A 21497-nucleotide genomic window follows, 5' to 3' on the forward strand; every position below is an offset into this window, starting at 1 on the left:
CTGGAAGCCCCAGCAAAACGCCCACCGCGACTCCGCAACTCCCTCTCCCTCGAAACCCGCGAAATCAATCGATCGCACAACCCTACCGAACGGACGGCGCAACGGGATCGATCGATGGCGGCCGCCGCGGACGAGTGGCGGTGCCGGAAGCACCCGCGGGCGCCGGGCGGCGGCGTGTGCGCGCACTGCCTCCGCGACCGGCTCCTCCGCCTCTGCCCCGACTGCGCGCGGGCGCGGCCCTGTCCCTGCGCGGCGGCGTCCTCCCCGTCTTCCTCGTCGTCCTCGGCGGCCTCCGGCAGCGCCGCCGCCGTGGGACGCGTGTGCAGCCTCATCGAGCGGGAGCGCCGGATCGGGCGGTCGCGGTCCGTCGCGGCGTCCGGAGCCGGCGGCATTGGCGTTGGCGGCGAGGAGAAGCAGCGCAAGTCGTCCAGGGTCCTCGGGTGGGTCTCGTTCCGGAAGCCGGCGGCGGGTGGGAGGGGATTGGAGGCGGAAGATCAGCAGCAGGAGGGGGACGAGAAAGGAGATGACGCGACGGCGGCGGCATTGGCGCGCTCGAGATCTGTTTCCGCGGCGGCGGCGGAGGCGAAAGGAGGGGCGAATTCGAAGGCGGGATCAGGGTGGGGCAGGTTCCTTCCCGGCCCGATCAAGGCGCTGCGCCACCGCAAGTCCTCGCGCGCCGGCGCCGGCTCTAGAGGCGATCGGCGAGAGATTGTGAGGTGAGATCGCCGGTGAGTTAGATTCGGTGCATGCAGTGGATGCGAGTTCTTTGTTGTTACAGGGGAGGAGGGTTAATTAGCGTGGCAGCTAACTTTTAATCATTCGGTTGGTTCTTTTTCTTCTTCTTTTTTGCGCGCTCGTGGATTAATTTGTCCGTGTGGTTCTGTAAGTTGTTCTGGCCTTTTTTGGATCTTGCCGCCAACCATAAAGAAGTGTGAATATGTTACTCTTGTTGGAGAGATTTTGCAGCTCTTGTATGTTGTACTTCCCATGTTCCGGAATCATGACGTAGGATGGAGCAAAATTAGTACGCCGCGCGCCTGCATGCTGGTGGTGTCTCGTAGCTCCTCGTCAGCGTCGTTGCCAACAGATTTGGCCCTTTCCGGGTTTCGTCTGGGAATGTAATGGATAGATCGATGACGCCGCGACGACAAGGCACATTGCATCTTTGGGTAGCACGCATTATTCGTGCGTATCGAAAAACTGTCGATACGTCAAGTCTTGTGCGCGTCCGCGGCCGGATCGAAATACTAGCAGCTGCTGTCTCGTTCGATGCCGACGCGCCGTGGCGCCCGCCGGATACAGCTCTCGCTCCTCCTGTTTTTGCCTTGTCCGCGTGCCTCGCTGCGTGTCGTGATCGGCGATTCGACGTGTCCCGCCGTAGGTATGGATGGTCGGCCGGCCGCGCGGCGATACACATACGAAGAAAGCGTACATGACCGCTGTCGTGCGCACGCATGGTGATGATTGCCGGCCGGTAGGACACGTCGTGGCAGAGCGGGCAGGCAAGCGCGTGCGCGCGCATGCGTGTGCGTACGCTTATCCCCCAGCTCTGACGGCGTTGCACTGTCGATGAGCGTGTGTTTGCCGACCGGCACGTACGTTACGGTGCGTGCAACGTCAGCGCGTGGCAGACTGGTGCGTCCACGCACACCGGCACACGTACGGTAGGAGCACCAGAAGTCCGTATCGCCGACTTTTTTATTTCTTTTGAAATGACAGTCTGCACAAACAAACTAGTACTCCCGGTTCCCAGATTCTTGTCACGGTCCGAAAAAAAAACACGACAAGATTTTAGCAACGGAGGGAGTAGAAACGACCTTGTCCCGAAGCAAACGCTAAGATTGGGTTGGCGGAAAATCCGTGTGACACGTGCCAGCCCACGCCATCTTAGTTGGCGGAAACGTCTTGGCAGCTGGCAGAATGCTCTCAAGTTTTATCGGCAGCGAAGGGACTTTCTGCTTGATGAGGGAGCGGAATGCATTTTCGGTGGGAATCTGCAATTTTGCATAATGAACCTATGTTTTTCTTCATGTCGGATTACCCTCCCGTACATCTTGGACCTAACACACGTGTACAGGGTTCATTCCATTTTCTTTCATTTTGGATCAGCATGAAGTTCAGGCCGTGTGGGTATCTGTAAAGCAGGAACCTAGGAACCGAACGTTGACCTTTCCGCCACCTGGGTTGACGTGAAAGACTACGTGACCGATCGAATGTACTGACGTCAGAGATGCGCGAGGCTCGGATCGCATTCCGCGACTGGCGAGCACCTTTTCGCCGGCCCAGTTTGTGATAAGGCCAACGAGTTGACGAGATGTGTAAGTCACCCTTCTAAGGTGGCAGAAGGCTACACATAGCGTTTGCGGGGTTTTCGCCATCTATTTTTTGCAATGTGTTTAAAAGATGGTCATTTTTGTTAATTATGCTCATAAGGGGATCATTTAGCAAAAAAATCATAAGGAGAAAGGTAAGATCAAGGATAGACAACTGCTGCTATAACATGTTTGGATGTTATCTATAGCCTGGTCACAGTGGGAGTAACATAGCTAGTATCATCCATTGCCGCCTAGGCATTTGGATGATTTGGTAGTAGAAGTAATATGATACGGTGACGTAACGTTTCCCAATGTATAATGTCTCTTCCAAACCAATAAATGAATGCACTATGATAGCATGTTTATGGTGTCGTGCACTAGGAAGATAAAGTACTAGCATATGCATGATACTATTTTTATGTTACTCCCACTACGAGTAATAGTTAGCTCACCCTCACCGCCTTCCTAAGAACTCGTGATGTAGCTGGCTATTAGATTACAGCTAAGCCAAGATATAGTATCTTAATTCTTCAGCCTGATTTCATCACCTACTAAATTTGCTCCAATGGATGTCACACCGGGGAGTCGAACCACGAAGGAGAAAATGTCACTCTCTGGATCTACAAATTTCAGGGATACGTCATAAAAAGTGTAAGGAGAGTCGTATTATGTTTCATCAGTCTATAGCCTTGGTAATTGGCGTCCAATAATACTTAGCTAAAACCGCTTGCCTTTTTATTTTTGATAGGTACGTAAAACCGATTGCCTTGAAGGCGAGAGAAGTTCGATGTTAAAGCAAAAATAGTGGGAAAGTTCAAGACGAGATTCGAACTCATTTCAGCAGTGTTATATCCAATCTGATCCGATGGCCCCACAAGTATGGGCCAAGAATGGAGCGACACTTGTCGGAAACAAGCTAGTATGGACTACGGAGGAACCAGCGCTTCGTGTTGGAAGTGCAGTTAATGCAAACTTCCTCTCAAAGATAAACTGCGCGCGATCAGCACCGGTGATGATGTCAACAACAAGAGTCATTGACGAACAAGCTCACCAGCGATCTATCGCTGCTTAAAACTTAGACACACCCCAATTTCAAAAAATAAAAACAACACTTAGACTGCTAGACACACGTGCCGCGGTGATGGAGATGGCGAGGGAGCACGTTCAGTTTGTGCGACACGAGCAGATTTGCACTGAAGGGATCGTCACCCAGTTAGCAGCCCGTCATACCTTTCCCCATCAAATATGTTAGATGGGCTTTATGGGGGTAGTCAGCGGGCCATGTTGCGGGTGTGATCAGCTATCCTAGAAAAAGACCAGCCCAAGCTTCTTTGATTTCCCCAATTATGGATGAGGAAGGTTTTCACTGAGAAATCAATAAGTTATGCTAGCTAAACGTGGTCAGCGGTGCCGTAAAAGAAATCAATACGCCCAAATCAACATAAAGCCATTTTACATTACAAATGTCCTGCTCGGAACAATAGCTTACACTATATCGCTGCAAAACTTTACATCGAACGACAAAGAGACGGTGAGACTAAACAGTGCAGGGAGTCAGGAACATACAGATACAGTGATACAGATCAACCGAACTAATCCAACTGCAAATGTGTATACCTACACGGCTAGTGATTTGCTACACAAAGCAATTGCAGACGGAATTATGCCAAATTCGCCTTCTTCTGCCACGAAGAAGAACATCCAACGACATCAAACATTAGCTGCAGGTACTGCATCTAGCAAAGGTGAACAAGACTACGCAGCTATTTCAGCACGGCGAAACCTCCGAGCGCGGCGACGATGACGGACGGGACGGCGGAAGCACAAATCACCACCTTCCCTTTGCCGCGCCGGCGTCTCGGGTTGCCCGCGACCCAGAAGCCCGTGGGCACCTCCATGGCTCCGAAGGCCGCAACGGCGGCGAGAATCCAGTAGTAGGCGTCGAACAGCAGCCTGTCGCGGAGGAACACGCCGCCCGGGCCCCTGAAGATGGCGAGGAGGAGCGCGGCAGAGAACTTCGCAACGCCGTCGCCGACCAGGACACGCCGCAGCTTCGTCGCATCGTCGCGCGCGGCGCCGACCGTGTTGTCCTCGGCTGTTGCGGTTGGGTTTGGCATTTGGATGGTGAGGCAATCCATCGCGTGCTCTGGCTTCTGCTAGGCTGCTAGCTCACTCTGACACTCACAAGCTTGGGGTTCGAGGAGAACGACCGGGAAGGCGGGAACACGATCGACTGTTTATGCATGCGCGCGGTGCGGGCTGTATGACGTAAAAATGAAAGCCCGAGCCCGGATGGTGCTAGCTGTAGACGCTGACTTCAGTTTGCAGCGAATTGTTTTTCTGTCATCTGAAGAAACAGAGGTGCAGGACTGCAGATTGATTGGTTTGCAGCTCGGGCTTGGTTTGACAGCGGGTGGCCATTCCGAACCTTAGCGGCTGAGCCCGAGTCCGAGCCCGACCTTGAGCACCGAAATAGCAGTCCGATACGACAAGGCCAGGAAAAAGTGTCAGCACCCATCCGAACTCCTCGATGGTGCCGAGGTCCCACAACAATTCGAAAAATCCGGATGACGTTCTCTCTTGATCCCATCGGCCCAAGAGTGAAGGCAGCTGCCGGGCTCTCGTATTTGACCGCAACGACTCGAGAAAGGAATACCGAGCCGGACCATTAGTGTAGTTGAACACGAAGTCATGATTCATTCCCCACCGCTTATGAATAATTAAAACTAGCCACTCAACAATTTTGTAAAATGGAACCTGGAAGTACTTCTGTAGCATAGTACTGTATATAACTTGCGAAATGACACGCACGCCGGCAGATACACATACATGCTCTGAAACCTCAACTGAAAGCACACACAAATCAGACGCAAACTGGATACAATCAGAGATATAAATAAAACCGATCTATGCATGTTCCTATAGCTAACACAAGAGGCTATCCGCAAAAAAAAAAGCTAACACAAGAGGCTATCCGCCCAAAAAAAAGCTAACACAAGAGGCACGGCGCGCAGAGCAGATCAACACGAGGACCATCGCATTGTGCTATCGTAACTTCACAAGTCCCCACTCTCATTTGATCAGGATCGCATGGCCTCCGACACAGGCCAAGAAGAGCACGGGGAGAACAGAAACCCACAGCGCCGTCATCCCGACAGCACGCCGGCGGTGCGCGTCCCGGGACACCCAGAAACCCGCCCACGCCTCGGCCAGCCCGAAGAGGACGACGGCGACGAGCGCGCCGTAGTATGCGTAGAGCAGCGGCTTGGTCCGCAGGAAGAGGCTCGCCGGCGCCCTGAACAGCGCCAGGTACAGCGCCAGCGTGGCTTCCCCGACCCCGCCGGCGACCAGGGCACGGGGCAGCTTCGTCGCGTCGTGGCTCGCGTCCACCATGTCGGCGATAACTGTGTTGCCGAGGCCGAGCTCGGTGTCGGGGGCAATGGAGCTGTCCATTGGATTCAGAAAATGGATTGTATGTTGTGTGTGTGTTGAGTTGATCGGCTGGAGAGAACGCGAGTGGCAGTAGTTCGTGGGTTGTACTGTGCTTGGGGTTCAAATTGCTCTGTATTTATAGGGGATTTGGGGAAGGGTGCGAGGCACGGGCCTTGGCCGAATGCCCGGGCCCGAATCCCCGAGCCCGAGACCGTCCGATCGGGAGCAGATTTTTTATTTTTTATTTTTTATGGCCGAATGCCCGAGCCGGATCTTGAGGCTGTCCGATCGGAACAGAATGTGTCAGGGATGGATGGATGACCAGTTGCAGTGGCCCGTCTCGGACAGAAGAGTGCTAGCCTCGGAAAGTCAGAACTCAGGAGGCCGAGCCAGAAAGTCGTAACACTGATCGGGCTCCCCGCTAGCCCGAACACAACAAAGCTAGAAAATCAGGAGAGCACTGGTCGGGCTCCGCGCGAGCCGGAGCCCGAGCCAGAAAAATCAGAACGCCAGTCGGGCTCTCCGCGCTAGCCCGAGCCCGAGCCAGAAAATCAGAACAACTAGTCGGGCTCCGCCTCCGCGCGAACCCGAGCCCGATGACCTGCTCTTCTTCGACAGAGTTCTCAGTCCCATCAATCCCTTTCAGTGTTCGTTCGTCAAATTCAGCGTCGGTTTGAAGATCGGGTTGGTTCGTCTCTGCTGTGACGCCGGCGGCAACCCGAAGAACGGGCGGTGGCAACGTCTGCCTTCCGGCGCCTCGAGGAAATTCAGGGAGAACGGAGAGTTTGCGTTGCAATTTTTCCAGCGCCGGCCGCAAGAACTCAAAGCAGGCCGCTGACTGTTCAGAGCAGCCGATACACCAAAACGTGGGTTCTTTTCTGCGAGTTTCTATGGGCCGTGGAGAGGAGCAGCCGTCGGTGGGAGCGGAGTTTCTTGGGCCGTCTATTACGTTTCTCCAGCCCGGGCAAATGAGTAGTAGTAGTGTGTGTTTCTGCTACTAACCTCAAAATGAAAGCGGGCCTCGGTAGCTATTAATTTAGGATAGGTTTAATTTTACAGGTCTGCATCATTTTTGAGCCATTCATTCGCGTGACTGTTGTCGAACTTCTTTCTAATTGTACCCTTTTGCAGGTTTCGTTTGAGGAATTTATCAATGTCAAAGTAGATATCGTTTCTTTCACATAAGTGAATTTCTTCCAACACGGCAAAGGAATCAAGGTGGGCCGTCCTTCCCCAGAAGGCAAGAAATCAAGTCAAATGAAGCAAAAACAGTTGAAACCCACCAGGGGCAGAGCCAGGATTTCAATGGTGGGTATGCAGAGCTTTTTTTTTCTTTGACCAAAAACTAGTCGACAAGAGAGTACGCGTACCAACGGAGGCGAGGAGACGGCGGGGCAGGCATATGCATGATGGACTGACAATTTTAGTCATATTTGGTTTCGGCTCAATTCATCAGTTGCATTCATATTTAAACCGTGACACTACACATAGGTACACCATCGAATGGATATACACATGAATATGAAAAATCATGATCAAACTCTCACCGATAATGAAACTTAATTATCATATCCGGAAGGCAGTGTCCTAAAAATAAGCCATGTTGACATGAGACGAGACAAGATGTTGGTTAGACATGCGGTTGGAATTCAAAAAGGCAGCTAACATTATACTGGTACACTACTATACACGGTCATTCTCCTCACAGAAAAAAGTTCAGTCCCACACATGTGAACTTTGCTCCAGAAACATTTTAAATTATCTAATTTCTCCTACCTCGCAACATAGGGGTGGTGGCGCAGTTGGCTAGCGCGTAGGTCTCATAGCTAAAGCGAGTGATCCTGAGGTCGAGAGTTCGAGCCTCTCTCACCCCATGATATTTTTTTTTTCTTTTCCAATTCCGACCTTTTCTTTTCTTCTTTCCAAATGGACTGCAATCTGCAGATACCCGAAACACACCGCATGGACCCCAGGAGGGTTCGCACATGCCATTTCAACTAGCACAAGTTTTTTTTAGCTCAACCTCCGAAACATTCCCCACTAGACAGATGTACGCAGACGCCGAAATATTTTAGCGCGGTCGCCGTCGTGTGCTGTCGGTGGCAATTGGCAACGGCATCTCTCCTCCACCTCCCAGACTCCACAGTCAATCCATCCACTGGCTCATCTCATCTCATCACACGCGTGGCTCACATGGGCTGACGGATCGAGACCATCCAACAGAACACGGCACACGCACGCACGCACCCGAATTACACCTGGGTCGCATGATCGCAAGAGTTGAATGGCAGCTAGAAATTAGGAAGCTGGGGGCGGCGATTGGACGACGATCAGTTTCATTTCTTGGTCAAGTTTCGGCGTCAGACGTGGATAATACACTCAGGAGTACTACGTACCACCCGTCCACTTCCGCTCTGAAATCTGAATCTAGTAATCTATTGCGTGATTCTGCTAGCTATCTACCACCAGCCTGATTAAGCCTCGCAGTAGCAGTGGTTAGGGCATACAGGGAACCCGATTCGAGAATCCGGTGATGAGTGGTCTGATCTTCCGCGGCGAGGTATGATTAGCTCAGGGAAAAATGATTTCCGTGGCGTCTGCTTGTCTATATCCCCGGTGTCCTTGAGCTGGAGGGGATGGGGACGATTTCTTGTTCGTTGGGCACTTGGGCACTGCTCCCCGATCCGATGCCAACGAATGCGCAGTGGAGATGTCCACGAAGTGTGCGGCGTTCATGCATGTGCAAGCAAATCTGAGATGGTCCAATCAGCGTTCTCTGATCGATCTCTCCGGAAGAGGGAAAAGGGCCAATGGTTCGGTAATCGTCAATGTATTCTAGCACTAGTAATTTCTCGGAAGAAAAAAGGGGCAAAAGCTTATTATTATTTCTGTAGTATATATAGTAGTACTACATGCTGTATTGGTTTAGCTTTGCTCACGAGCGGCAGTGCGCTGTGCATGAAGATCAAGTAGGCTGGTTGGTAGTGGAGCGTGAGAACTGAGAAATGTTTTCCTCTTCCGCTTCTTTTCCCTTTTCGTGTGAATCATTGCCCTAATGGCCTGTATTTACAATGTACTCTTGTTCTCTACTTTAAAAGACTACATTGACATCTCACCTTCTATTTGCTCTATGGACACTTTGACACACCAATGACTCCGGACGCTCAAACATGTTACATCCCCTACTACCTTCCTCAGACGGAATGGAATGTCATATTTACCGTCTAACATTTGTCCAGGTATCTAAATGACAGCTGAAATTTTCTAGTTTCTAAATCTACCTTACAAAATTTGCGCCATGTTCAAATTAACCATTATAGTTAGTTGACATCAAGTTCCTGATGAAAAAACGGTTTTGCCTTTATCTATTGTGTTGATCTGTACCCATTTCTGAAAACTTTTCATCAAAATATTTTTTTGGTATGAACATAACTCAAATTTGGAATGTGTTTCAGAAAAAATAATAAAAAATCAAACTAAAATATGCAAACCTTTTTTTCCCTAAAAACAAACCTATTCACTGTTGTTGAACCCTTAAATTTATCCGAAGAACATGACACTAGATCTCATTGGTGTGCACTTACAGCAAGGAATCCTAACCTCACTGCCCTGAGTGGACGACAAGAATCTACGTAGGCACTCCATCAATTCCATCCAGACAGACGAACTCGAGGGGAATCGGAGGTAGGAAGACCATCTCGACGACAAAGCGGCGTCTCCGCAAGGATCATACCATCTTTACACACCCACTGATATTCCAATTATGTAGTTCCCAAATATAATACTCCCCAAGTTCCAAAAGTGGAAAGCATGAAAAAAAACCCGAATATTTAAATTCTTCACCAGCTTCACCTATTGAAAATACAAATGATCGAACGTTCTAACATATACTTCTTCCATCACATATTAATTGACTTTCTATTACATGTATCTAGACAGTTTTTAAATATAGATACATTTATATTTGAACAAATTTGAATCATTTAATTTAATATGAGACGGAACGAGTGCTTTGCGTTGCACCGAGAGTGTCGTGAGTGTCGTGAAACAGTCGCGGTGCTGTTTCACCGGGGAGAGGCTATAGCTCTATACATTTTCTTTTTTCGACCACCTACGGCGGCATCTTCCACATTTTCCGAGGCCTCGCGCCACTCAAAAACAGCCGCTACCTCAGCAGATTCCAAAACGAATTTTCGCTCCTACCGTGACGTGCCGGTGCTTCGCATCGTGCGCGGCGACTAAACTAATCGAGCTTCCTTTTCCTACTAGCCACGCGGGGCGCTCACGCATGTCGGTTCCCGCACATCGCCCCACGAGTTTCCCGGGCGCCTCCAGAGTCCAGAGCAAGCCGACGCACCGCACCGACCGATCCCAGTCGCCTCCAAAATTCCGGTGCTCATCTCATCCTCATCTCATCGGCTTTCGGTCTGGCAGCTTCCCCTTTTAAATAGAGGCAGCGCCAGTCGATTGATCCACGGAAATAGGTACATTTGGCCACTGATGATGGCAGAGCGGAGAAAGATTGAGCCGCGGTTCGAGTGTCACGTCCTCGCCAGAAAGGCACGCAGCAAATACACCATACACAGACAACATCCGGGAAAAAAAGTTAGAACAAAGAAAAGAACGTAAACCCTTGCCAATACAGAAGTGGTACTACTGTACGTTCAATTTTTCTTCTTCTGTTAACAATAAACATACAGTATATAAAAAAATTCGAGCTGCGGGGACCATCACTGAGCTTTACGAATAAAACCAAGGAATAGCATTTATGCGAGGCTTTATTTCTTCTCCACACACACACTGGCACCAAAAAAAATCAGTAAAATAAATAAAGAGAGCACAACACACGGTGCTTTCCGAGGATAAAAACAGTGAGAGGTGGTTTAGCGAAAGCGATGCCGTAGCCGCAAGCTCTCTCCCTCGCTCGGCTAAAGCAAAGCAAAGCTGGCGCAGTGATCGTGACATTATTAGACACTTGAACCCCAGGATTAGCACACACACTTGCCCCCCGGTGGCTCATGCTTCTCCTCGTGCTCATGCTTGTGCTGCCTTCTCCTTCACTTCACTCCCCAGTGTTCTCTTCTCCGATAAAAAACAAGCTGGAAAGGTAAATGCGAGCAGCGAGGACCGAGTCCTGACCCACAAGAGACAGCGATCAAAACCTGCGTGCGCCGTGCTGTTTTCTCTCGTCATTTTCTTTTCCAGCTGCAAGTAAAATTCCATTAGCCCCACTTCCTCTCCCCTCCCCTCCACTCCTCCATGTTCTTCTACTAGGGGCTGGCAGAGCTAAGCTGCCACAACCGCCCACCCCCCAAGGAGAGAAGAGAACAACCCACCCCTCGCTCGCTCGCTCCACCCACCGCGCTTTCTTATCGAAATTTCGCGTTCAGAACTAGCGAATCCCGGTTGGAGATAGGACGCGCCGAGCTGCAGCTGGAGCAGCGGCAGGGGGTCGACAATGCTGGGCTCCAAGAGCAAGTAAGTATCTTTCTGCTCCGGTTCTTGATCGCTGCGAGTTTCTTCTTTTTTTTGGGAGTGCTGGGTGGGCGTGGGCAGGGAGCGGTGGTTGTCGGTCCGATGGTGGCTTGGTTTCTTGGGGGCGCAGATCTGGTTTGGATCTTGCTGGTTTTGGGTTGGGCTGGGGGAAGTTCTTGATCTGATGGTGGTTTTGTGTTGTTGGAGCGCAGATCCGGTCTGGCCGAGGCCAAGAGCGACGGCAAGCCGGAGGCGAAGGGGAGCGGCAAGCCGGAGGGCAAGGGAAGCGGCAGGCCGGAGCCGAAGAGCAACGGCAAAGGCACGCCACCGACACCCAAGGGCGAGACGCCGCCCACGCCCAAGGGCGAGAGGCCCCGGAAGCCGGCTGTGCCCAAGGCGAATGCTGCCTACAGCACGCCGCCCAGCGCGCCGCGGCCGGCCGATAAGTCTCCCAGGTCGTCCGACCGCAAGTCGCCCAAGGGCGCCACCCGGATCACCACCACCACTCCTCCTCCTCCAGAGGTATGTATGAGAATTTTACACGATTGGTTTCCTTGTGATGTGGGATGCTGCTTCACGTTTTAGTGGAATCTTAGTTGGTTTGGTTGGCTTTCAGAAGCCAGGGAAGGTTGCCAAGCCGTCTCAGGAGCTGCAGGCTCAGCTTGATGCCGTCCAAGAAGAGCTCAAGAAGGCTATGGGGCAGTTGGTGGAGAAGGAAGAAGAGAAAGGGAAAGTTCTCGAGGAACTGGAGTGCGCCAAGAAGGTGGCTGATGAGGCCAATGCGAAGCTCAAGGAGGCGCTCGATGTGAAGAGCAGGGCTGTGGAGGATGAGAAGTCTAATGCCGTGGAATTGGAGCAGGTGAGCATTGATTCTGCAAACACCAAGGAAGATGAGCTGCGGAGGAAGCTCAAGACCATGCAGAGCCAGCAGGAGTCTGACGCAGCTGCACTGCATTCAACGGTGGAGCAGCTTGAGAAGGCAAGATATGAACTTGCCGATGCAATTGATGCCAAGAATTGGGCGCTTAGCCAGGCAGATGATGCCATGAGGGCTTCTGAGGTGAATACTCAGAAAATCGAGCTCCTCAACGCGGAGGTGGAGCGTCTGAAAGGGCTGCTTGATTCCGAGGTGGAGAGCAAGTCGAAAGAAGCTGCTGAGGAAATTGGAAAGCTTGAGGCAGAGAACTCTACGTTAAAGCTTGAACTAGAGAAAGGAAAGCTAGCTGAGAAGAGGGTGATTGAATTGGAGGGTGTGGTTGAACAGCTTAGAGTTGATGTTGCTAATGCTAAGAAGGAATGCTCAAAGTCAGATGAATTAGTTGAAGAGTGGAAGAAGAAGGCACAGCTGTTGGAGTTCCAGTTGGATGAAGCAGATCAGTCTATCATTCTGAAGGGCAAGTCTTTAGATTCAGTGATGGAAGAATTAGATGAAACCAGCACTTTGCTTCAAAATAAAGAGTCTGAAGCTGCTGTACTTCAGGACAATGTCAGGTCCTTGGAGGAAGAGGTGGCTAGACTGAAGGAAGATATTGACTTGTCAAGTGAACGTCTTGATGCTGCAGAGAAAGAAGCAGCTGACTTAAGTGCGGAGGTTGAAGGGCTTAGGTTGAAGCTCCAGGCAGTAGAGGAGGAGAAAATGGAGGCACTGAACAATGATGAGCTTGCAAGTTCAGAAATTGCCACGCTAACTGAGCAGAAGAACGAACTGGCCAAGGAACTAGAAGCAAGCAAAGATGAAGTTGAGAAGGTTAAGAAGGCAATGGAGGGTCTGGCCTCTGCCTTGCACGAAATGTCAGCTGAATCGAGGGAGGCACAGGAGAAATACCTCATTAAACAAGAAGAGATTGAGCGTGCTCGGGCACAGGTAGATGAGCTTAACATGAGTCTGCAGAATGCCAAGGAGAGCTATGAGGTGATGCTTGATGAAGTAAACTACGAGAAAGTTTGCCTCAAGAAGTCTGTTGAAAGAATGGAAGCAGAAGCTAAGAATGTGTCTGATGAATGGCAGTCGAAAGAACAAAGTTTTGTCAACTCTATTAGGAAGTCGGAAGAAGAAGTCGTCGCCATCAAAGCTCAAATGGATAAGTACTTGGCCGTAGTGAATGAAAAAGAAACCGAAAATGCTGAGCTACTGGAGAAGATGAATCATCTTGAGGCTCAGCTAATGGAAGCTAACAAAACCAGTGAGGAAGCCAAGGCTGAGACCTCCCAGTGGAAGGATAAACTATTAGACAAAGAAAATGAATTACAGAACATAAAACAGGAGAATGAGGACTTGCAGGCAAAGGAATCAGCTGCTTTTGAGAAGATAAAAGAGCTCTCATCTCTAGTGCCAAATGCAAAAGACGGAGCAAGAAATGGTAGTAACAAGGAAGATGATAATGACAATGGAGGTTGTGAGGATGACGAACCAGTCGTGGTGGTTGCCAAGATGTGGGAGAACAGCAAGGTTACCGACTATGACTCATCCAAGGAGAAGGAGAATGATGGTGAGTCGGAAGTCGATTTGGAGTCCAACAAGGGAGAGACTACTCTCGATAGCAACGGGTTACAGTCAACAAAGATAAACAATGGCAGTACATCCCCAACCAAACAGCAGCAAAAGAAGAAGCCTTTGCTGAAGAAATTTGGTGGTTTACTGAAGAAAAGAAGCCAAACTTAGCGCAAGATCATCTTATGTTATTCCTTTGTTGTATGCTATGTGACATCTCTTTCTTTGACTAGTCATCTAGTTTCCGAGTCTTGCCTGATCGTGGTAAAGCAAGTGTTGGATGTTTCAGAGAATACAGAGGGGCTATTGTATTTACAGCCATGCGTTTGTTTCTTACATTGTGTAAGTTCAATGATGATTCATATTGTAGTTCTTGTATTTATTCATATATGCGCTGGTAATGTTGTTGTATATGGAACAGAATTTTTCAAATCAATTATAGTACAGATTTTTTTACAGAAATGTTGTTACAGGATCATAATTATTACCTGAGGGAAAAGGACCAAAACATGTGATAGTCAGTGGTAGGGTTCTTGATAAAGCTGTTGCTCACCGAATAATGGGTTTGCTCCAGCTAGGCAGCCAATCTTTTCTGCTCCAAGCATTCCCCAACTTCCTGAACTAAATAAAAGGCCAGCTCAACAGGCTGCACTATGCATGTATTTTATATCATTCATGTCACTCACAAGGATGAACACGGAAAGACAGCAAGCGGGTTAAATATACAGATATACTATTAGTCCTATGGTCGAGTGATGAACTTTTGATGACACCATAAACCCTTAATTAATTGGCTCCAGGTCAGTGGTACCTTAGGCTAGTCTGTCTCTGAAGGATGAACACTTAAACAGAAAGGTCCATGTTGTTCCAGGTCAACACAGACCCACCAAATTAATTGGCCATGCATTTTGATTGAGTTGATCAGGACCAAATGAGTAAAGCGCCAGGCAAGGACCTTCTTACCATCAAAATACAGTAACGTGACAGTAAATGGGTCTACCTGCATCATCAAAACAGCAGCAGGATCCCGGCTGCAAATTTCCATGCCCACTGCCATGTCAGTTGGATTTCTCACCATTATATGCCAAAAACGTGAGTCGAAACACGATTCAGTGTATATGTATGATATAAACAGGTGCAATGCAAGTCTGAACCTGGAGAGGCGTCTACAGCTTTGCTTGCTCTCTTGTGGATGGAGGTGGCTCTATATATGATAAACAGAAGCGTGGATCATGGTCGAGGGGACCTCAGCGTCATCAGTCATTCAGTCCTCGCCTAAACCATGTGAAGCCCTGACACAGAGCCGCAGGGTTCAGTATTCCTACATGGCATGTCACTGACCGGCGGCGACTCCTGTGTCCTGAGACGTTGCACTGAATCAGCGTACCATCTGATGGGTGTGAAGGAGCTCCAGAGATAGGCGAACAAAGAGACAAAATATTGGAGCTCAGATATATATTGAAAACTTCTGCTAATTAGTGGAGCACATACAAAATTTGTAACTGAATTACTTGTACACAACCTTCTAATGCGTTTATGAAGGTACAGTAGGTCCATCCCAACACCAAGAGAAAACCAAAGCTAATCATGTATTTGGGGCTTCGAAAGAGAAGGGAGAGCCTATCTCAGTAACTCAGTTCAAGTTGCATGCAAACCTATCTCAGATTCATTCGGTGCAAACAAAATGTACACCACATCATTAGGTTGTATCTCTCAGAAAGAGAATTCTTCAGGTAAATATTTGCCGAACTTGCCCGATAAAAAGCTCCTGTACTTCCCCTTAAGTTCAGCCACTGCAATCAAAAGACATGTGTTTTAACGCAAAAGGAGTACACTACATAGTTGGTGTTGACTATATGTTGGTGACCATAACTATTTACCTCTAGAATCTTCAGGTTTGCTGTCTGGCATATTGTTAGATAGTGCCTGCTGTATTAGTTTCATGAAGTCCTTGCCTATATTTAATAAAGTCTTGAGTGTCCTTTCTAGAAAATCTAACCGAATAATAATGGGAGGATGCTAAATTTAAATTACCACCAATTTCCATTCCAGAGTTCTTGACATTGATAAGATAAGTTGGTGTGCTATCTTCTTTCAACTGCAAGGGCAGAATATCAACTTTCTGAGTTTCTGCAATTTATACCAGACAGAGAACAGAGATGGTAGTAGCATAATACACCGCTAAAAGCTAGGTAGGAAAAGCAAATAAATTAGGCAACATACATGCAAAAATAAGGCATTTGCGAGGGCAAGCGGGTCAACAGGAGAAGGGCCCCTGTTGTAAGCTGGGACAAATTTGCCATCCTGATATCCTGCTAAGAAATGGTAAGCTGCCTGACCTGGAGAGAGCTTTGATACTAATGGTAAGGCATCGGTGCTGAAAGTACAGAAGGCAATAACACAATGTTAGCTAACTCATTTAGAACAAGTGTGGAGAAAACAATAACTGAGACTGTACATACAAAGTCTCATTCCTTCTCCTAGCTAGTGTGGAATACTATCATTTAACCATCAAGAAAACACAGTGCTAATTGCTGGTGATGTGCCACTTAGCAGGCAACTATTTTTAGTGGTCTGTAACAGAGAACTTGAACAACAAATGATGCTATGTACCAAGCACATGTTCTTCTTACCTATCAGATGATGCAACAATCACTCTAGCTGGTTTGCTAAACAATTTTGGTGCTCTTGACTTTGTTGGGAAAAGCACAGTACATTGTTTAGAAAACATAACTACACCGCTCTCAGTGGACACAAGAACGTCCTGAATTTCAGAGCAGGACTTGATGAGCTCCACTGGAGCAAACAACATTATAACAGAACCGCCAAAAGACAGAAGCCTGGTACATACAGTACGTAAGATAAATAAGATACTTAGGTTAAGATTAAACAAAAAAAACTAAGCAGAATCTACCAGCCAGGTACAGGGAGGCCTCGTCTTGCAGACAATATAGGGACAGTCAAAGCAGTAAGAGCGTCTTTCAACATAGTGGAATCAGCAAATGCTTTACCACATAGGATAAGTGATGAGCGTTCTATGTCTGCTGCTGCAAATCCATTAGCATATTGTGTCCCAGAATCCAGAGAATTCCTGACGTTAGTACTGTTAACCAGCAAGAAAAATAGTAGATTATCAGTATACTATTATAGCCAACTACAGATAATGTTATGGGCTCTTGCTGGTAACTTGAATGCATAGAGAAGTTACATCATGCATAAAAGAAGTAAAAAGATAAATTACCTTATCGAACTGGCAACATATATAGTCAAAGGGCATGTGTCATGGGAAATCGCACGATCTGGTATTTTCCAGAGGACATTGGACAGTAACATTATAGCAGATGGGTTATCACTAATAACACGGACTTTTGCATCACAATCCGCAGATGAACCAATGGCACCATCTTGGACATAAATACTTGAGACGGACGAAAGGTGAAAGGTCACCTAATGCAAGCAAACAGTCGATGAAAACACATGTATATTGGAGCCCAATTGAATGTGATAAGTTAAAATCCTGTCTGCTGACAAAATGGGGCTAACAGTAGTTCAGAACTTCTCATCAGTTCATGATAATTATTGTGCAATACCATGCCATGGAGGTGACAAAAATAAATAAATAATATGAAACTCATAACCTACCTGTTTCAGAAGTTTTGCAAATTGAGCTCCTGTAATATTAGGGACCCCGCTGATGACATTTCCTTTAACATGGAGTGGAATGCCAGACAGATGCTCTACAAGTTCCAGAGCAAGCGCAAAGTTATACATCAGTGCAGCATCAACTGTATGCAAACATACTAACTAAATGACATGATTTTACGTGTACCTGCATATGTAGCACCACCTTTCTGAAGCTCTGATGTCTCCAAGTTATAGAAGACCTTATCTTTTACGACAACACCTCTCGCAGCAATAGCCCAATTAAGACCATATGAAACTTCTTGGTCTTCTCTGTGCGACACAGAACATTTATAATTGATTGGTCCAAATGGAATGGACGGAATAACTGGACTCCGTACCAAATGGTATCAGGAAGTATCGAGGGAGGAGAATGATATTACCTCTGCAAGGTAATAATCTCTCACTGCTTCGATGGTAAGCGCACTGAAACTGCAAATGTCAGAAGCAAAAACATTATGACCGGTAACTAGACAACAAACCGTAATATTTTGGCAAACACAGAATCCCAGTCAAATTCTACATAAACGAGCCTATAACCAACCGTTCGATCAACCCATGCCACATCGCGCAAACAGTAAATACAGACCTCAGTTATTCAAATCAGCTAAATTATTTAATCATAGCTCCACCCCTTTACCTAGGTCTTAGTTTTGCAGTAAAGCTACACGCACGTCTGGATCCTTCTGTTTCGCTCGCGGCCAACTACTTCGCAAATCCACCACACGCGGCGGAGCAAACAGAGCGACTAGTAATTCGTAAACAGCAGAATATAAGCTAGACTCACCTGTCGGAGGCTCGCCTCCGGCGAGGATGCGGCGCGGCGGCGGAGAAGGCTCAGCATGTGCTCCGCGCTTCGGCCTGGCGGCTTGTCCGCTTGGGGCGGGTGCTCCCTGCTCACGGGTCACGCCGCACAAGAGGAGTCGGGAGACGGCGGGATGGTGGTCACTACGTGGGCCAAGACCAGTTAAAGCCCGGTCAATCTATTGGGCCAGGATATGTCCGGCCCGGTGACTTAAAGGTATTCATCGGCCTTTCTTTTTTTTTGCGGGTAAGTCGTTTTAGGCTTTGCTATCCCAATTTGGCCCGTGTAATACCTGAGCTATACAACCCCGTCAAGATCATCATAAATAAATTCATCCTCATGACAAGTGAGACTGAAAGAAAACTGCAAGCAGACCGCAAAGTGTTAAAATTCAGCTTCACGAGGAAGCGGAACCACACATCACAAGACAAATAGTCTTTGAACCACAGCATATGGAGTGAATGAATCTGGTCAATATATATACAAGGATTTGACTAGCTGTCTTTCACGTCTAAACAGCATTACAGCACACACTACTTGTCTACATATCGAAGCAGCTTGCCTGATGGGCATCGTGCTTTCCCAGATTTCATTCATAACAATATGGTGAGTGACCATGAAACAATCTACTTATGGCAACACAGGTCTCCGGTGGGCGGGCAATGGACAAACTTGGGTCCAAGGTTCTGCTGTGTAGTCATGTAAACTTGCAAACCATGTGGTCGTCGAGCCTGACAAAGCTTTTAGGCTCAATCAGATGAAGCCGCCGCATTCTGTGTCTTGGCTATATACAGGTGAGGTGAGGTGAGGTCTCTGGTGATCATGAAGTGCCTACTGCAATTTCTGGTGTTTTCTCTGGCGCCTCGTCCTTGCCCAACAATGCTGGTGTGACTGAGACAACACCGATCAAGAACAGCAGCGCCATTGACTGGGTGTCATAAAGGTCACTGAGCGATGTTAGCTCTCCTAGAGCAATCCCAGCCTGGATGTAAGAAATGAATGGTGCATATAATGAGATTGGTGTTAGCACAAACAACACACGCACACTCAGGGGCAGTAGATTAAAATGCATGGTTTGTGAAGAGCTAGAAACTTACCCTCACGGTCACATAGGCAGCTGGGATGAGACCGATTAGAGTTCCCAATAAGAAGGTATGGTAGGGCACGTCAACTATGGGCGAAGCTAAGTTGATGAAGGTATTCGGCAATGTTGGGGTGACCCTCAGGAAAAGAATGTAATTCAACAGCTTTTCTCTTCTTTTAGAAACCTGAAAATAAAGACAAATTACCCCTTTTTCAGTGATTTTTAGTTATCATGCCATAGAAACAAAACCACATTAACTAGCCTTGGTGCTGAAGTTACCTGCTTCTGGAAAAATGTGAGCTTGTCTGGCCACAGTGAGAACACAAGCGGCTTTCCAATTAGCTTCGACAGGAAATAGCACGAAGAAGCACCAGCAGAGGCAGCAAAGACAACCAGAGCCACGCCCCGGAGTTGCCCGAATAGAGCACCAGCAAGCAATGACATGAATATAGTCCCTGGGATCATGAAAGTCTGCATGAAAATGTACACAGCACAGTAACCCACCAACACCTGTACGGTGTAGTCACTGGTATAATTCTCGAGGTGGCCACTGCAAGCAAACCATTTGATAGTTAGAAACTGAAGAGCATTTACATTGCCAACGTTCTGCACTAGCAAGGAGCAATCCCATTGCAAAGAAGAACTGAACTTGCTTTTCAGTTTAAGGAAATAAAATCGGATAACAACGATCGAATCACAACGCAACGTGCACCGGCCAACTGTAGCAAGCAGACACACATCTAGAGCGGATACATGTGATGTGTCATGTGTGTTTGTGATTATCCAATACGAAACAGAAGGCACATGAAACGTGCTAGAACTGGGTCTAAAGCATATGCTAATATTAGCTGGCAGGAAAGTGACATAATTAGAGAAAAAGATGACTGATTTCTTAATGCTGAAATGTGTTGAATCTGTTTTTCTGTTGGAAAGGGAGATTTTGATTCCAGCTGTATCATGTCAGGCTAACTGGATAGGCATTAACCGGAGTTCTTTTAATGTGTGACACGTTCCTATTGAAGGTCCTATTTTCCGAAATTTGAAGGGTGGTTTGAAATAAATCGGCACTTCATAGCTCCCAAATTGATCGAAGATGCGGCATGAATTGAATATTTTTTTCGTAACAGATCCATGCCCTGCTCCTCGAATAGAGACAAATAACTCTACCAAACCAAGGCCGAGATCGTACCAAATCAAAAGATAACAACCACTAATTATCTAAACTACCATCAATCAACTGTTCAATTCCCAGGGCCTGGATCCAAGAAAACAGGCATTCTAGCCCCACGCAGAAACAAATCATTCATGAAAAACGTAATGGCGTTAGAAATATGTAAATCACTCTTGGGCAGATCCACCAAAACTGACGCGCTTATGCGCGTCAGACAAACAATTAGTAACATAAACCGAAATTACTTCCCCAAATTAACAAAACGGAGAGAACAATAACACGAAGGAGGAAACTCTGGCATGCGATTACCCAAAACAGATGGTAAGCTTTCGTGGACGCAACCGACGACCCACCAACCGAAACTAGAAATGGCGGAAGGAGTGGGGGGCGGGAGTAATTACGTGAGGATTTGGAGTTCCTCGAGGTTGCGGGGCAACTTGAGGAAGCTGTAGTCGGAGTCCGGCATGGAGAGGTAGACTCCGACGAGCCCGGCGGCGAAGACGGCGGCGACTCCGGCGCCCAGCGAGGCCTCCCAGACCGGGAACTTATCCTCCCTCCCCATCCCCTCCTCCTCCTCCTCCTCTTCCACCCCTGCAAAAATCCGGGGTCCGCCGGGCGAGAGGAGGAGAAGAAGAAGAGAGAGAGAGAGAGAGAGAGAGAGATGAAATCCGGGAGGAGAGCTGTGTTCCCTCTCCTTTCCCTTCTCCCTTCTCTTGGTCGCTTTTCTTGGTGAAGTTTATATGGCGAGAGAAGGAGGAGGACGGAGGACGGAGGCGAGAGAAACGGAAAGATAAAAAACTGGAATATTCTCCCTGCTGAATTAAGAAGCCCTTTTCCGTAACTTGAACAATTTCGGTTGGTTTTGCTGTTTCTTGGCGTTTGTGTCAAGATAAACATGCTTTTTGGGTCAGGATTTAGTTTTGGTTGTGTGGCGTTCTGGGAACTCCCAAGTTTAGGCCGGTTTGAATCACTCCGTGGGGTTACTTTTGCTCGTTTATTGCGTGTTGTTAAAGGATTCTGTGCTATTCTGTCAAAAGTATGCA

At 48.0% G+C, this 21497-nt stretch overlaps 4 protein-coding genes and 1 non-coding gene across 8 annotated transcripts; 3 read left to right on the forward strand and 2 right to left on the reverse strand.

Annotated features, from left to right (window-relative positions):
- LOC100831514 lies at positions 1-958 on the forward strand. The gene has a single exon (XM_003581541.4). The coding sequence runs from the start codon at positions 115-117 to the stop codon at positions 718-720; it is 606 nt and encodes a 201-aa protein (XP_003581589.1). The 5' UTR covers positions 1-114; the 3' UTR covers positions 721-958.
- Positions 959-7534: 6576 nt separating this feature from the next.
- Positions 7535-7621, forward strand: TRNAM-CAU. The gene is given in 2 exon segments: positions 7535-7572; positions 7586-7621. It is a non-coding gene; the product is annotated as a tRNA-Met (tRNA).
- A 3301-nt stretch (positions 7622-10922) lies between these two features.
- On the forward strand, positions 10923-14157 carry LOC100825066 (WEB family protein At5g16730, chloroplastic). Its single transcript, XM_003580372.4, has 3 exons — positions 10923-11225; positions 11435-11744; positions 11839-14157. The coding sequence occupies exons 1-3, from the start codon at positions 11206-11208 to the stop codon at positions 13882-13884; spliced, it is 2376 nt and encodes a 791-aa protein (XP_003580420.1). The 5' UTR covers positions 10923-11205; the 3' UTR covers positions 13885-14157.
- A 216-nt stretch (positions 14158-14373) lies between these two features.
- Positions 14374-18341, reverse strand: LOC100830278. Of its 4 annotated transcripts, XR_002961381.1 has the most exons (13): positions 18182-18341; positions 17778-17826; positions 17543-17662; positions 17356-17450; positions 16955-17160; positions 16628-16816; positions 16347-16553; positions 15937-16090; positions 15748-15811; positions 15594-15668; positions 15236-15506; positions 14868-15073; positions 14374-14744 (listed from the first exon to the last, which is right to left on the reverse strand). XR_002961381.1 is itself a non-coding variant. In XM_003580389.3 (11 exons), the coding sequence occupies exons 1-11, from the start codon at positions 18236-18238 to the stop codon at positions 15427-15429; spliced, it is 1296 nt and encodes a 431-aa protein (XP_003580437.1). In that variant the 5' UTR covers positions 18239-18341; the 3' UTR covers positions 15149-15426. The 4 variants fall into 4 exon arrangements, 2 of the variants coding, with proteins under 2 accessions (XP_003580437.1, XP_010240338.1); XR_002961380.1 differs by having other exon boundaries at positions 14374-15073; XM_003580389.3 differs by lacking the exons at positions 14374-14744; positions 14868-15073 and having other exon boundaries at positions 15149-15506.
- A 278-nt stretch (positions 18342-18619) lies between these two features.
- On the reverse strand, positions 18620-21219 carry LOC100841094 (uncharacterized membrane protein At4g09580). Its single transcript, XM_010242037.3, has 4 exons — positions 20856-21219; positions 19563-19833; positions 19297-19467; positions 18620-19181 (listed from the first exon to the last, which is right to left on the reverse strand). Exons 1-4 carry the CDS (start codon positions 21014-21016, stop codon positions 19020-19022), a joined length of 765 nt encoding a protein of 254 aa, XP_010240339.1. The 5' UTR covers positions 21017-21219; the 3' UTR covers positions 18620-19019.
- Between the last annotated feature and the right edge of the window lie 278 nt (positions 21220-21497).

This window comes from Brachypodium distachyon, chromosome 5 (genome assembly GCF_000005505.3).
Source record: "Brachypodium distachyon strain Bd21 chromosome 5, Brachypodium_distachyon_v3.0, whole genome shotgun sequence".
NCBI classification, from domain to species: domain Eukaryota; kingdom Viridiplantae; phylum Streptophyta; class Magnoliopsida; order Poales; family Poaceae; genus Brachypodium; species Brachypodium distachyon.

Coding starts and splice junctions, on each gene's coding strand:
- LOC100830278 (XM_003580389.3), bottom strand. CDS start 18,238: ATGCTGAGCCTTCTCCGCCGCCGCGCCGCATCCTCGCCGGAGGCGAGC. Junction 17,663..17,777: donor GAGATTATTACCTTGCAGAG/GTAATATCATTC, acceptor CGCACAGAGAAG/ACCAAGAAGTTTCATATGGT. Junction 16,091..16,346: donor ATTGTTGCATCATCTGATAG/GTAAGAAGAACA, acceptor CTGTACTTTCAG/CACCGATGCCTTACCATTAG.
- LOC100831514 (XM_003581541.4), top strand. CDS start 115: ATGGCGGCCGCCGCGGACGAGTGGCGGTGCCGGAAGCACCCGCGGGCG.
- LOC100841094 (XM_010242037.3), bottom strand. CDS start 21,016: ATGGGGAGGGAGGATAAGTTCCCGGTCTGGGAGGCCTCGCTGGGCGCC. Junction 19,468..19,562: donor TCACATTTTTCCAGAAGCAG/GTAACTTCAGCA, acceptor CTTTATTTTCAG/GTTTCTAAAAGAAGAGAAAA. Junction 19,182..19,296: donor CTGCCTATGTGACCGTGAGG/GTAAGTTTCTAG, acceptor TCTTACATCCAG/GCTGGGATTGCTCTAGGAGA.
- LOC100825066 (XM_003580372.4), top strand. CDS start 11,206: ATGCTGGGCTCCAAGAGCAA. Junction 11,226..11,434: donor ATGCTGGGCTCCAAGAGCAA/GTAAGTATCTTT, acceptor GTTGGAGCGCAG/ATCCGGTCTGGCCGAGGCCA. Junction 11,745..11,838: donor CCACTCCTCCTCCTCCAGAG/GTATGTATGAGA, acceptor GTTGGCTTTCAG/AAGCCAGGGAAGGTTGCCAA.